General features: G+C 40.2%; 2 protein-coding genes across 2 annotated transcripts; one reads left to right on the forward strand and one right to left on the reverse strand.

The window, feature by feature from the left end:
- Positions 1–1,880: 1,880 nt before the first annotated feature.
- LOC130331725 (ficolin-1-A-like) lies at positions 1,881–11,785 on the forward strand (the record flags this gene model as incomplete). Its single annotated transcript, XM_056553706.1, is given in 9 exon segments — positions 1,881–1,994; positions 2,159–2,203; positions 2,426–2,479; positions 5,232–5,267; positions 5,839–5,883; positions 6,890–7,017; positions 9,127–9,256; positions 9,677–9,811; positions 10,966–11,785. Coding segments are annotated over 9 exon segments (950 nt in total), but the record flags the coding sequence as incomplete, so codon positions are not given.
- A 2-nt stretch (positions 11,786–11,787) lies between these two features.
- LOC130331724 (uncharacterized) lies at positions 11,788–13,328 on the reverse strand. The gene is made up of 2 exons (XM_056553705.1): positions 12,092–13,328; positions 11,788–12,048 (listed from the first exon to the last, which is right to left on the reverse strand). Exons 1-2 carry the CDS (start codon positions 13,024–13,026, stop codon positions 11,934–11,936), a joined length of 1,050 nt encoding a protein of 349 aa, XP_056409680.1. The 5' UTR covers positions 13,027–13,328; the 3' UTR covers positions 11,788–11,933.
- Positions 13,329–13,915: the final 587 nt, after the last annotated feature.

The following is a 13,915-nucleotide window of genomic DNA, read 5'->3' on the forward strand; positions in this document are numbered from 1 at the left end:
TATTCTTCTTATCTCTATTATGTCACATATATTCTTCTTATCCCTATTATGTCACATATATTCTTCTTATCCCTATTATGTCACATATATTCTTCTTATCCCTATTATGTCACATATATTCTTCTTATCCCTATTATGTCACATATATTCTTCTTATCTCTATTATGTCACATATATTCTTCTTATCCCTATTATGTCACATATATTCTTCTTATCCCTATTATGTCACATATATTCTTCTCATCCCTATTATGTCACATATATTCTTCTTATCCCTATTATGTCACATATATTCTTCTTATCTCTATTATGTCCCTTATATTCTTCTTATCTCTATTATGTCACATATATTCTTCTTATTCCTATTATGTCACATATATTCTTCTTATCCCTATTATGTCACATATATTCTTCTTATCTCTATTATGTCACATATATTCTTCTTATCCCTATTATGTCACATATATTCTTCTTATCCCTATTATGTCACATATATTCTTCTTATTCCTATTATGTCACATATATTCTTCTTATCCCTATTATGTCACATATATTCTTCTTATCTCTATTATGTCACATATATTCTTCTTATCCCTATTATGTCACATATATTCTTCTTATCCCTATTATGTCACATATATTCTTCTTATCCCTATTATGTCACATATATTCTTCTTATCCCTATTATGTCACATATATTCTTCTTATCCCTATTATGTCACATATATTCTTCTTATCTCTATTATGTCACATATATTCTTCTTATTCCTATTATGTCACATATATTCTTCTTATCTCTATTATGTCACATATATTCTTCTTATCTCTATTATGTCCCTTATATTCTTCTTATCTCTATTATGTCACATATATTCTTCTTATTCCTATTATGTCACATATATTCTTCTTATCCCTATTATGTCACATATATTCTTCTTATCTCTATTATGTCACATATATTCTTCTTATCTCTATTATGTCACATATATTCTTCTTATCCCTATTATGTCACATATATTCTTCTTATCCCTATTATGTTACATATATTCTTCTTATCTCTATTATGTCACATATATTCTTCTTATCTCTATTATGTCACATATATTCTTCTTATCCCTATTATGTCACATATATTCTTCTTATCTCTATTATGTTACATATATTCTTCTTATCTCTATTATGTCACATATATTCTTCTTATCTCTATTATGTCACATATATTCTTCTTATCCCTATTATGTTACATATATTCTTCTTATCCCTATTATGTCACATATATTCTTCTTATCCCTATTATGTCACATATATTCTTCTTATCTCTATTATGTCACATATATTCTTCTTATCCCTATTATGTCACATATATTCTTCTTATCCCTATTATGTCACATATATTCTTCTTATCCCTATTATGTCACATATATTCTTCTTATCCCTATTATGTCACATATATTCTTCTTATCTCTATTATGTCACATATATTCTTCTTATCCCTATTATGTCACATATATTCTTCTTATCTCTATTATGTCACATATATTCTTCTTATCCCTATTATGTCACATATATTCTTCTTATCCCTATTATGTCACATATATTCTTCTTATCCCTATTATGTCACATATATTCTTCTTATCTCTATTATGTCACATATATTCTTCTCATCCCTATTATGTCACATATATTCTTCTCATCCCTATTATGTCACATATATTCTTCTTATCCCTATTATGTCACATATATTCTTCTTATCCCTATTATGTCACATATATTCTTCTTATCCCTATTATGTCACATATATTCTTCTTATCCCTATTATGTCACATATATTCTTCTTAACCCTATTATGTCATTGCTTTCCTGACCTTCTCTCCTATTAGAAGTAAAAGTCCTAGAAGTTGGCGATTCCAATAAGATGGTCATCCTACAAGGATGTCCTGGACCTGAGGGAATTGCGGGAATTAAGGGACCACCAGGACCCATTGGACCCAAAGGTATCCTGACCCAGTGCACTCATATAGGCTGATATGTTTGTCATACATCTTCATCATGGGCCCCTATGGGAGTGCGTACAGACCCTAGGGGGGCCTCACCACCCCCCCCAAAATCTCACGTCTTATTATTATTATAGTCCTAATACCTCTTCTGTATTATTTAGGAGATCGAGGGTTTGATGGGCTCTCAGGACTACCGGGAACGAGAGGTAAAAAGTAAAAACCAGAATAGATAACTGGTCCGGCTTCGGTTCTATAGGTCTAATGCGGTGTTTCCCAAGCAGGGTGCCTCCAGCTGTTGCAAAACTACAACTCCCAGCATGCCCGGACAGCCAAAGGCTGTCCGGGCATGCTAGGAGTTGTAGTTTTGCAACAGCTGGAGGCACCCTGCTTGGGAAACACTGGTCTAATGGTTTATGTTTTACTTTTAGGTGAAAAGGGGGATCCTGGAGATCCGGGAGAACCTGGACCCCCAGGACCACAAGGTAATGAAGATATATCTCAGTACATCTATAATAATACATTCTAGGCCTGAACCTTTTTTTGACCATATATAGGGTCGCCACCTTTCTAGCAAAAAAAAATACCGGCCATGCTAATTTGCATAATTAATTATATATGCGTGACATCACAGGATACACATATGCGGGGGAAATTTTGTCCTATTCTGACCCCTATAACTTTTTTTACTTCTCCTTATACGGGGCCTATGTGAGGGTCATTTTTGCGCCACGATCTGTAGTTTTTAACGGAACCATTTTTGTTTTGATGGGACTTTTTGATCGCTTTTTTTCTTTATTCAATTCGGGAGTTGCAGTTAGTTACTTACTACAACTCCCAGCATGTCCTGATACAGCCTGTGGCTCAGCAGTTTCAGATCACGGGGGGGTCTGACTGCCGGGGCCCCGTACAGGAGATCGCGCGGGGGGGGGGACCCTGCGGTCCGTCCCCCCGCAATCTGAAACTTATCCCCTATTCTAAGGATAGGGGATATGATTTTTCAGGACTGGACTACTATAACTCCCATCATGGTTGCAAGTTGTAGTTTTGCAAGATCTAAAGGGCCACAAGTCAGAGACCACTGGAAAGTCTCCACACCTCAAGATAACAATGATTATTATTACTGGGAAACAATACTACTTGTTCCCTAATATCTAAAAATACTACTTGTTCCCTAATACCTAAAAATATTACTTGTTCCCTAATATCTAAAAATACTACTTGTTCCCTAATATCTAAAAATACTACTTGTTCCCTAATATCTAAAAAAATACTACTTGTTCCCTAATTCCTAAAAATACTATTTGTTCCCTAATACCAAAAAATACTACTTGTTCCCTAATACCTAAAAATACTACTTGTTCCCTAATACCTAAAAATACTACTTGTTCCCTAATATCTAAAAATACTACTTGTTCCCTAATTCCTAAAATACTATTTGTTCCCTAATACCTAAAAAAATACTACTTGTTCCCTAATTCCTTAAAATACTATTTGTTCCCTAATACCTAAAAATACTGCTTGTTCCCTAATATCTAAAAATACTACTTGTTCCCTCATTCCTAAAATACTATTTGTTCCCTAATACCTAAAAATACTGCTTGTTCCCTAATATCTAAAAATACTACTTGTTCCCTAATTCCTAAAATACTATTTGTTCCCTAATACCTAAAAATACTACTTGTTCCCTAATATCTAAAAATACTACTTGTTCCCTAATACCTAAAAAAATACTACTTGTTCCCTAATTCCTAAAATACTATTTGTTCCCTAATACCTAAAAATACTGCTTGTTCCCTAATATCTAAAAGTACTACTTGTTCCCTAATTCCTAAAATACAATTTGTTCCCTAATACCTAAAAATACTACTTGTTCCCTAATACCTAAAAATACTACTTGTTCCCTAATACCTAAAAATACTACTTGTTCCCTAATATCTAAAAATACTACTTGTTCCCTAATACCTAAAAAAATACTACTTGTTCCCTAATTCCTAAAATACTATTTGTTCCCTAATACCTAAAAATACTGCTTGTTCCCTAATACCTAAAAATACTGCTTGTTCCCTAATTCCTAAAATACAATTTGTTCCCTAATACCAAAAATACTACTTGTTCCCTAATACCTAAAAATACTACTTGTTCCCTAATACCTAAAAATACTGCTTGTTCCCTAATATCTAAAAATACTACTTGTTCCCTAATTCCTAAAATACTATTTGTTCCCTAATACCTAAAAATATTACTTGTTCCCTAATACCTAAAAATACTACTTGTTCCCTAATACCCAAAAATACTACTTGTTCCCTAATACCTAAAAAATACTACTTGTTCCCTAATACCTAAAAATACTACTTGTTCCCTAATACCTAAAAATACTACTTGTTCCCTAATACCTAAAAATACTACTTGTTCCCTAATACCTAAAAATACTACTTGTCCCCTAATACCTAAAAATACTACTTGTTCCCTAATACCTAAAAATACTACTTGTTCCCTAATATCTAAAAATACTACTTGTTCCCTAATACCTAAACATATTACTTGTTCCCTAATATCAAAAAATACTACTTGTTCCCTAATATCTAAAAATACTACTTGTTCCCTAATACCTAAAAATACTACTTGTTCCCTAATACCTAAAAATATTACTTGTTCCCTAATATCTAAAAATATTACTTGTTCCCTAATACCTAAAAATATTACTTGCTCCCTAATATCTAAAAAATACTACTTGTTCCCTAATACCTAAAAATACTACTTGTTCCCTAATACCTAAAAATACTACTTGTTCCCTAATACCTAAAAATACTACTTGTTCCCTAATACCTAAAAATACTACTTGTTCCCTAATACCTAAAAATACTCCTTGTTCCCTAATACCTAAAAATATTACTTGTTCCCTAATTCCTAAAATACTATTTGTTCCCTAATACCTAAAAATACTACTTGTTCCCTAATATCTAAAAATACTACTTGTTCCCTAATACCTAAAAATACTGCTTGTTCCCTAATATCTAAAAATACTGCTTGTTCCCTAATATCTAAAAATACTACTTGTTCCCTAATATCTAAAAATACTACTTGTTCCCTGATACCTAAAAAATACTACTTGTTCCCTAATACCTAAAAAATACTACTTGTTCCCTAATATCTAAAATACTATTTGTTCCCTAATACCTAAAAATACTACTTGTTCCCTAATATCTAAAAATGCTACTTGTTCTTTTGGGGCAGGAGTAAGAGGACGACCAGGAGTGTCGGGAATACCAGGTAAAAAGCTCTTGTGTAATTAACAACATATAAACAACATATAAATAATGCTGCCACGTAGTCCATATAAATAATTCCATCATATACAGTAAATATAAGACCATAAAATAAAACCTCCATATAAACTTATACATTACACACATCACACCATACACATTACACACATCACACCATACACATTACACACATCACTCCATACACATTACACCATACACATTACACACATCACACCATACACATTACACACATCACACCATACACATTACACACATCACACCATACACATTACACACATCACACCATACACATTACACACATCACTCCATACACATTACACACATCACACCATACACATTACACACATCACTCCATACACATTACACACATCACACCATACACATTACACACATCACACCATACACATTACACACATCACACCATACACACTGCACACATTGTGGTAGCATATGCCGGTAATCCCAGTAATAAGGGCTCTGTCATGGTGGAAGTTAGAGCATTGACAGGGCACTAAGTAACCAATGATATCTATTTGTTTGTGAATTTCCCCCAGGTGGCAAGGGTGACAAGGGCGTCTCATGTCCGAAGGAGTTTACTGGTAAGTACCTGACGTGGATGGCGATGGTTCTTGTACACTGGTATTATTGGTCTCAGTATACAGGATTTGATCAGTAACAGTATGATGGTAATATGTATGGTGATGATATTCCTCCTTGTATACAGGTATTATTAGTGATATTGGTCTCAGTATACAGGATTTAGTCAGTTACAGTATGATGGTAATATGTATGGGGATAATATTCCTCCTTGTATACTAGTATTATTGTTAATATTGGTCTTAGTATACAGGATTTGGTCAGTAACAGTATGATGGTAATATGTATGGTGATAATATTCCTCTTTGTATACTGGTATTATTGGTTATATTGGTCTCAGTATACAGGATTTGGTCAGTAACTGTATGATCATAATATGTATGTTATAATATTCCTCCTTGTATACAAGTAATATTGGTCTCAGTATACAGGATTTAGTCAGTAACAGTATGATGGTAATATGTATTCTGATAATATTGGTCTCAGTATACAGGATTTAGTCAGTAACAGTATGATGGTAATATGTATGTGATAAATTTCCTCCTTATACACTAGTATTATTAGTAATCTTGGTCTCAGTATACAGGATTTGTTCAGTAACAGTATAATCGTAATAGGTATGGTGATAATATTTCTCCTTATATTCTGATATTATTGGGTATATTGGTAATATTGGTCATTATACATAATTTGGTCAGTAACAGTATGGTGGTAATATGTTTGGGGATGATATTTCACACTTGCATATTGGTACTATTAGTCTCAGTATCCAGGATTTGGTCAGTAACAGTATTAGTGTAATGTGTGTGGTGATAATATTCCTTTATGTATACTGGTATTATTCATAATATTGGTCTCAGTATACAGGATTTCGTCAGTAACAGTATGATAGTGAGTGATATGTATGGTGATAATATTCCTTCTTGTATACTGGTATTATTGGTAATATAATTATAGGCAAAAACGACCAAAATAACCCTGACTGTTCATCTACATGACTGTTCATAGGTGCCAGGAGCTGTAAAGAGCTTAAGGACATTGGTTTTCACCTGACCGGATGGTATACGATATACCCTGATGGCAGGCGGCCATTGGCAGTTCTGTGTGACATGGATACAGACGGGGGAGGATGGATTGTAAGTTACTCATACCCTATTGCCAACGGCTGTCCAGGCTTGCTGGGAGTTGTATATTTGCTACAGCTGGAAGCACACTGGAGATGATGTAGATACAGCAGTAACTATGGCTGCAATAAGCCTTCAAAAGAAATGGGCCCAAAGTGGAGCCCATGATGATTTACATCAATAAGTCACATTCAAAGCTCCCCTTATGGGCGGGACTTCTCCACAGGGTAGAAGAGCGGCACCCCAAATCCCTGTATTTGCACAGTACTGTTTTGGAACTGATAGATTTCTGACCAATCCCGCCCACTCCTGCAACATGTGTCCAATCCTGCCAGCTTCCACAACACGTGTCCAATCCTGCCAGCTTCCACAACACGTGTCCAATCCCACCTACTCCCGCAACATGTGTGTCCAATCCCGCCCACTCCCATAACATGTGTGTCCAATCCCGCCAACTCCTGCAACATGTGTGTCCAATCCCGCCCGCTTGCACATGTGTCCCATCCCATCTGCTCCCACAACATGTGTGTCCAATCCCACCAACTCCCCCAACATGTGTGTCCAATCCCTCCCGCTCCCACAACATATGTGTCCAATCCCATCTGCTCCACAACATGCGTGTCTAATCCGGCCCGCTCCTGCAACATGTGTGTCTAATCCGGCCCGCTCCCACAACATATGTGTCCAATCCCGTCTGCTCCACAACATGTGTCTCCAATCCCGCCCGCTCCCACAACATGTGTGTTTAATCCCGCCCACTCACACAACATGTGTGTCCAATCCCGCCCACTCCCACAACATATGTCTCCAATCCTGTCTGCTCCACAACGTGTCTCCAATCCCGCCCGCTCCCACAACATGTGTGTCTAATCCCGCCCACTCACACAACATGTGTGTCCAATCCCGCCCACTCCCACAACATGTGTGTCCGATCTTGCCTGCTCCTGCAACATGTGTGTCCGATCCCGCCTGCTCCTGCAACATGTGTCCGATCCCGCCTGCTCCCACAACATGTGTGTCCAATTCTACCCACTCCCGCAACATGTGTGTCCAATCCTGCCTATTCCCGCAACATGTGTGTCTAATCCAGCCCGCAACATGTATGTCCAATCCTGCCTATTCCCGCAACATGTGTGTCTAATCCAGCCCGCAACATGTATGTCCAATCCTGCCCACTCCCACAACATGTGTGTCCGCTCCCGCCCGCTCCCGCAACATGTGTGTCCGATCCCGCCTGCTCCCGCAACGTGTCCATTTCTGCCCGCTCCCGCAACATGTGTGTCCAATCCTGCCCGCTCTTACAACCTGTGTGTCCAATCCTGCCTATTTCCGCAACATGTGTGTCTAATCCAGCCCGCAACATGTGTGTCCGATACCGCCCACTCCCACAACATGTGTGTCCGATCCCGCCCGCTCCCGCAACATGTGTGTTCAATCCCGCCCATTCCCACAACATGCGTGTCTAATCCAGCCCGCTCCCACAACATGGGTCCCGTCCACTCCACAACATGTCTGTCCAATCCCGTCTTCTCCACAACATGTGTGTCTAATCCTGCCCACTCCCGCAACATGTGTGTCCAATCCTGCTCACTCCCGCAACATGTGTGTCAAATACCACCCGTTACCGCAGAAATTCTGTGTTAGTAATGGTGGCTGTTGTACGTAGTACGTACGTGACATACTACGCCTCCTCAGTGCCGCACTAGTACCAGATGGCAGGGGGGAGGAGACAGCAGCACAGGACAAGAGGCTGCGCGTGCGCAGTGCACACACACAGCATGACGGCGGGTGAGCTCAGCTGGGACTCGGAACGGGAGTTGGGGTGGAACATATAACTATTAGAGGCCATTTCCACAGTGGGGGAGTGTGCAGGATCTGTGAGACCCACAGGCACAGTACGTGACAGCCTCCTCCTGCCCGCAAGAGCCTCATTAACGCTCATACTCGCAAGTCTTAGTATACAGGATTTGGTCAGTAACAGTATGATAATAATATGTATTGGGCCTCAAAAGACCAACGGGATCCCAATCCCGAAGGAGGGCTCTAACGTATACTGTAACCCAACCAAAGCCCACCTTGTGTTGTAGAGTAAATCTCTCTTCCCGGCCCGTGTTCTCCTAGGTGTTTCAGAGACGTGTGGATGGTTCGGTGGACTTCAATCGTGGCTGGAGCAGCTACCAGCAGGGCTTCGGGAGTCAGCTGAGCGAATTCTGGCTCGGGAATGAACATCTGCATCGCCTCACAAACTCAGGTAACGTTTGACAAGATGGAGGAGGATGGGCTCAATATGATGTTATATCTTCTGTGGGCACAGGTGGCAGACGTCCAGCACACCAAATACTGGTTATTGGACGATGGCAAAGTTTAGGTACAACTCCTCAAGGGGCCCACCGGCAGGTTCAAATGGGTCAAGTTGTCTCTAAAGAAAACCACAACGGCCATCAGCTGATCACCACATGTCCAGCCATCATGGATACTGGTTGTGTTGAGTCTTCCAGAGTTTCTCTGTTACTCCTGGGTCTCCTGAGGGATCTTGACCCACCCTCTGCGCACATGTGCCACCTGCAGGACACATTAGAGAGGACACCCCACCCTAAACTCTGGGTATGGTGGGGATGGGGCAAACATAAGATGCAATGGAACGTTAAACAATGGCGGCTATTTCTTGCAGGATCGTATCAACTTCGCTTTGACCTAGAAGACTTTGAAGGCAACCGGACCTATGCCACATACAGTGACTTCAAAATTGGGATGGAGTCCGACCAATATATCCTGCAGTATGGCTCATTCATTGGAGGAACGGCAGGTAAATGCCACTACCAACCCTACTCATATAAGGTGCCCATAATCTTCTCTTCCTTAAAGGGGTACTCCACTGGCCAGTGTCCGGAACTAAATGTTCTAAACGCTTTTTTTGTGCTGCGGCGGTCAGCCATGCCCCTCTTGATGTCACTGCCACGCCCCCTCAATGCAAGTCTATGGGAGGGGGCGTCACGCCCCCTCCCATAGACTTGCATTGAGGGGGCGTGGGCGTGTCATCACGAGGGGCATGGTCGACCCCTGTAACGTGAAAACAGCATTCAGAATATTTAGTTCCGGACACTGGCCAGTGGAGTACCCCTTTAACAACAACTGTTGGTAAAGAGGCCACCATACACATTACGTCAGGGAGGTGTCAGCTGGAGTGATGAGACGCCTGATTGTCAGCCAGAGAATTCATAGGAAATGTAGGCTCCATTACAACAAGAAAACGCATCAAAATTACACCTAATGTGAACTGACACCAACCCCTGGGTCACCTTCAGCACCAGCAGCCTAATTAGATGATCAGGTGCACTGATCAAATGCCACACCCTCTTTCTGCACAGCCAGAGGATTTATGGGAAATATAGGCAGCATTATCAAGTCATTTCAGTTATTATTTGTAATCAGAAATGGCTGAAATCTCACACCTGCCACATCAACTAAAACAGGTAAGCACAAGGCATATACAAGAATCTCTACATTATTCTCTAATAAGCAGCTAATAACATAGCTGCACTATGTGTAGAGTGCACTGTGCTTCCTTAATTCCTCGTCCTCCTATCTTTGTTCTAGTCACATTTTGCAAATTGTGGAACATAGCAATAGATCAAAATGCTATTATCCCTAAACCAATATTTTATTGCGACAACCAACCTCCTGTTCCTTTAAAGGGTTAAAATTGGCCATAAACATTATAGGTAAGTTGGCCAACCCTGTCAATTTTGGGGGATCTGGCAGACTAGCAAACATGTATCTTCCCTAATGGTAGATGTTAGGTGAAGGAAGACTCGCAGTGAAAGATAGGATCACACAAGAGTTGAGCCGCTGCCAGAGGAGGCAGAACATATACTGTATGTCTACTGAAAGGGGGAAATATTTGGTATTGCAATTTTTTAATTATTGTGATGTTTTTGGGGGGATTTTTTCTTCTTCTAGGTAATTCCTTAGTAACACAGAAGGATCAAGCCTTCTCCACCAAAGACCGCAACAACGACAAGTCTAATAGAGCGGAACAAAGCTGCGCCGAATACTTTAAAGGAGGATGGTGGTTTGAATCCTGTCATCTCTCCAACCTGAATGGGGAATACTTAAAGGGATTGCATTTAGTCAAGGGCAAAGGGCTCATCTGGTACAGTTTCAGGGGCAACTTTTACTCCCTAAAGTCCTCCGAAATTAAGTTTCGCCCTGTTAAAATTTAGATGGGCCCCGGCCTGGGAAGGGCGGTCAGATTCCTGTATTGTCAGATTAGTTATTAGTGAGTACATGGCAGTATCATGGCCCCTATTCTATATGTCAGTGTTTTCCAACCTGTTTGCAAAACTACAACTCCCAGCATGCCCAGACAGCCTAGAGTCCTGTGCTAAACTTACTAGAAATCTGGGTTTTTTACTCCCTATCCTGGGAATAGAAGTGGAATAAGACTGTCTTTAGCAATCGTTGGCTAAAGACTATTTTGCAACAGCTGGAGGCACACTGGTTGGGAAATACTTCATAAGCCTAGGCCAGTGTTTTTCAACCAGAGCGCCTTCAGCAGTTGCAAAAACTACAACTCCCAGCATGCCCAGACAGCCTTCGGCTGTCCGGGCATGCTGGAAGTTGTAGTTTTGCAATGGCTGGAGGCGCCCTGGTTGAGATACACTACTGTATGTGCTTTGTGTTCCTCTCTATTAGATTCAGCCAGTGAGACTGACACATTACACACTGTATTTGAAGAGATGAATGAGAAAAAAATGTAGAATTTGCAATAAAATATTTAAATCGGTGTGTTGTATTTGATTTTCTACTGAATCGGAATATTGAATTTAAAGCTGTGATTTCAGATTACTTTTCAGAATATGCTAACCTGTGTGTACATAAGGAGCAGCACTATTTTTGTCCATTATATAACTTGTATATGGTATTTTTCAGCAGATTTCTACTAAGCATGCTTCACCAATAATTTGCAGTTCTCTCAGAGCTAGTGGGTGAAGCTCCCTCCTCGATAGACTTGTATTGCTTGTCTTGAGCTCCTTCCTCCACCTTCCATAGACTTGTATTGCTTGTCTTGAGCTCCTTCCTCCACCTTCCATAGACTTGTATTGCTTGCCTTGAGCTCCTTCCTCCACCCTCCATAGACTTGTATTGCTTGTCTTGAGCTTTCTCCTCCTCCCTCCATAGGCTTGTATTAGTCCGTATTGAGCTCCCTTTCTTCCCTCTCCATAGACTTGCATCGCTTGTCTTGAGCTCCCCCACCATAGACCTGTATTGCTTGTCTTGAGTTCCCCCCACTATAGACTTGTATTGTTTGTCTTGAGCTCCCTCTTCCTCCCTCCATAGGCTTGTATTAGTCCGTCTTGAGCTCCCTTTTTTTCCTCTCCATAGACTTATATAGCTTGTCTTGAGCTCCCTTCTCCCCCTCCATAGACTTGTATTGCCTGTCTTGAGCTCCCTTTCTTCCCTCTCCATAGACTTGTATTGCTTGTCTTGAGCTCCTTCCTCCCCCTCCAAAGACTTATATTGCTTGTCTTGAGCTCCCTCCTCCCCTCTCCATAGGCTTGTTTTAGTCATTTTTTCCTTCTTAAGCACCCTTTCTTCCCTCTCCATAGACTTGTATTGCTTGTCTTGAGCTCCCCCACCATAGACCTGTATTGCTTGTCTTGAGCTCCTCCCCACTATAGACTTGTATTGCTTGTCTTGAGCTCCCTCCTCCCCTCTCCATAGATTTGTATTGCTTATCTTGAGCTCCCTTTCTTCCCTCTCCACAGACTTGTATTGCTTGTCATGAGCTCCCTTCTCCCCCCCCCCTCCATAGACTTGTATTGCCTGTCTTGAGCTCCCTTTCTTCCCTCTCCATAGACTTGTATTGCTTGTCTTGAGCTTCCCCCACCATAGACTGGTATTGCTTGTCTTGAGCTCCGTCCTCCCCCCTCCCCCTCCATAGACTTGTATTGCTTGTCTTGAGCTCCCTCCTCCATAGATTTGTATTGCTTGTCTTGAGCTCCCTCCTCCCCCCTCCATAGACTTGTATTGCTTGTCTTGAGCTCCCTCCTACATAGACTTGTATTGCTTGTCTTGAGCTCCCTCCTCCGTAGACTTGTATTGCTTGTCTTGATATGAGCCAATGACAGTATTTTAACCCCCTAGATGCCGCTGTCACCACTGATTAGACGATTACAAGTTGCCACCAGGAACATGTGAGGTCCGATGGCCACCACACAATTGCCAATTATTTGTCATGGCAGCCTCTAATGTTTTCATGATCGGAGTCTGGTCACAGTCTTCCATTTGACAGTTCACTGATATTCATGTGTGTTTTATAGTGAACTGGAAAACAAAGCAATCACAAAATAAAGGCCACTTTAAAAATGTAATTTTATAAAATTAAAATGTTTCTAAAACATAAAAAAAAAACTAAACAAAAACAAAAAAAAATCTATAGAACAGTGTTTCTGTGTTTTTTCATTAAAAAGGTGTAAGTTTAAAATATATATATATATTAATTGAATTTCTGCATGTAGAAGTGTCTGAACTAAAATATAATAAATGAAGAATGTTAGAAATGAAAATCTTTCCCAATGTCTGTAATGCTGCTTTTTTAGTCACCTCACGTCCCAGAAAATAATGGAAATATCGCATACAGCTCGAAAGGGGTCACTAGGGGAGTCTGTCCGGCCATAGAAAGCAATTGAGTCTGCTGCTCCCGTTTACCGTATATGTCGGCCTCCCGTTATTGGCGCCGTGCCGACGAATGCACCTAATGGCAGAAGTGGCGTAGTCGAAATCTGCACTTCTCAATGCCCAAAACTTGTGAGCGTGAAAATGCCATATACATCAGGGATACCAGAAAAAGGGAATGGCCCCCTATACCACGGCCCAGACGTGTACAGAGATGGGAAGAGAGTCTCCT

Source organism: Hyla sarda, unplaced genomic scaffold (assembly GCF_029499605.1).
Source record: "Hyla sarda isolate aHylSar1 unplaced genomic scaffold, aHylSar1.hap1 scaffold_3530, whole genome shotgun sequence".
In the NCBI taxonomy this organism is placed as follows: domain Eukaryota; kingdom Metazoa; phylum Chordata; class Amphibia; order Anura; family Hylidae; genus Hyla; species Hyla sarda.

Bases quoted from the DNA above. Each gene is read 5' to 3' on its own strand.
- LOC130331724 (XM_056553705.1), bottom strand. From the start codon at position 13,026: ATGGAGGGGGGAGGAGGGAGCTCAAGACAAGCAATACAAATCTATGGA. The intron at 12,049-12,091 runs GTGGAGGAAGGA...AGTCTATGGAAG, and splicing joins GCAATACAAGTCTATGGAAG to GTGGAGGAAGGAGCTCAAGA.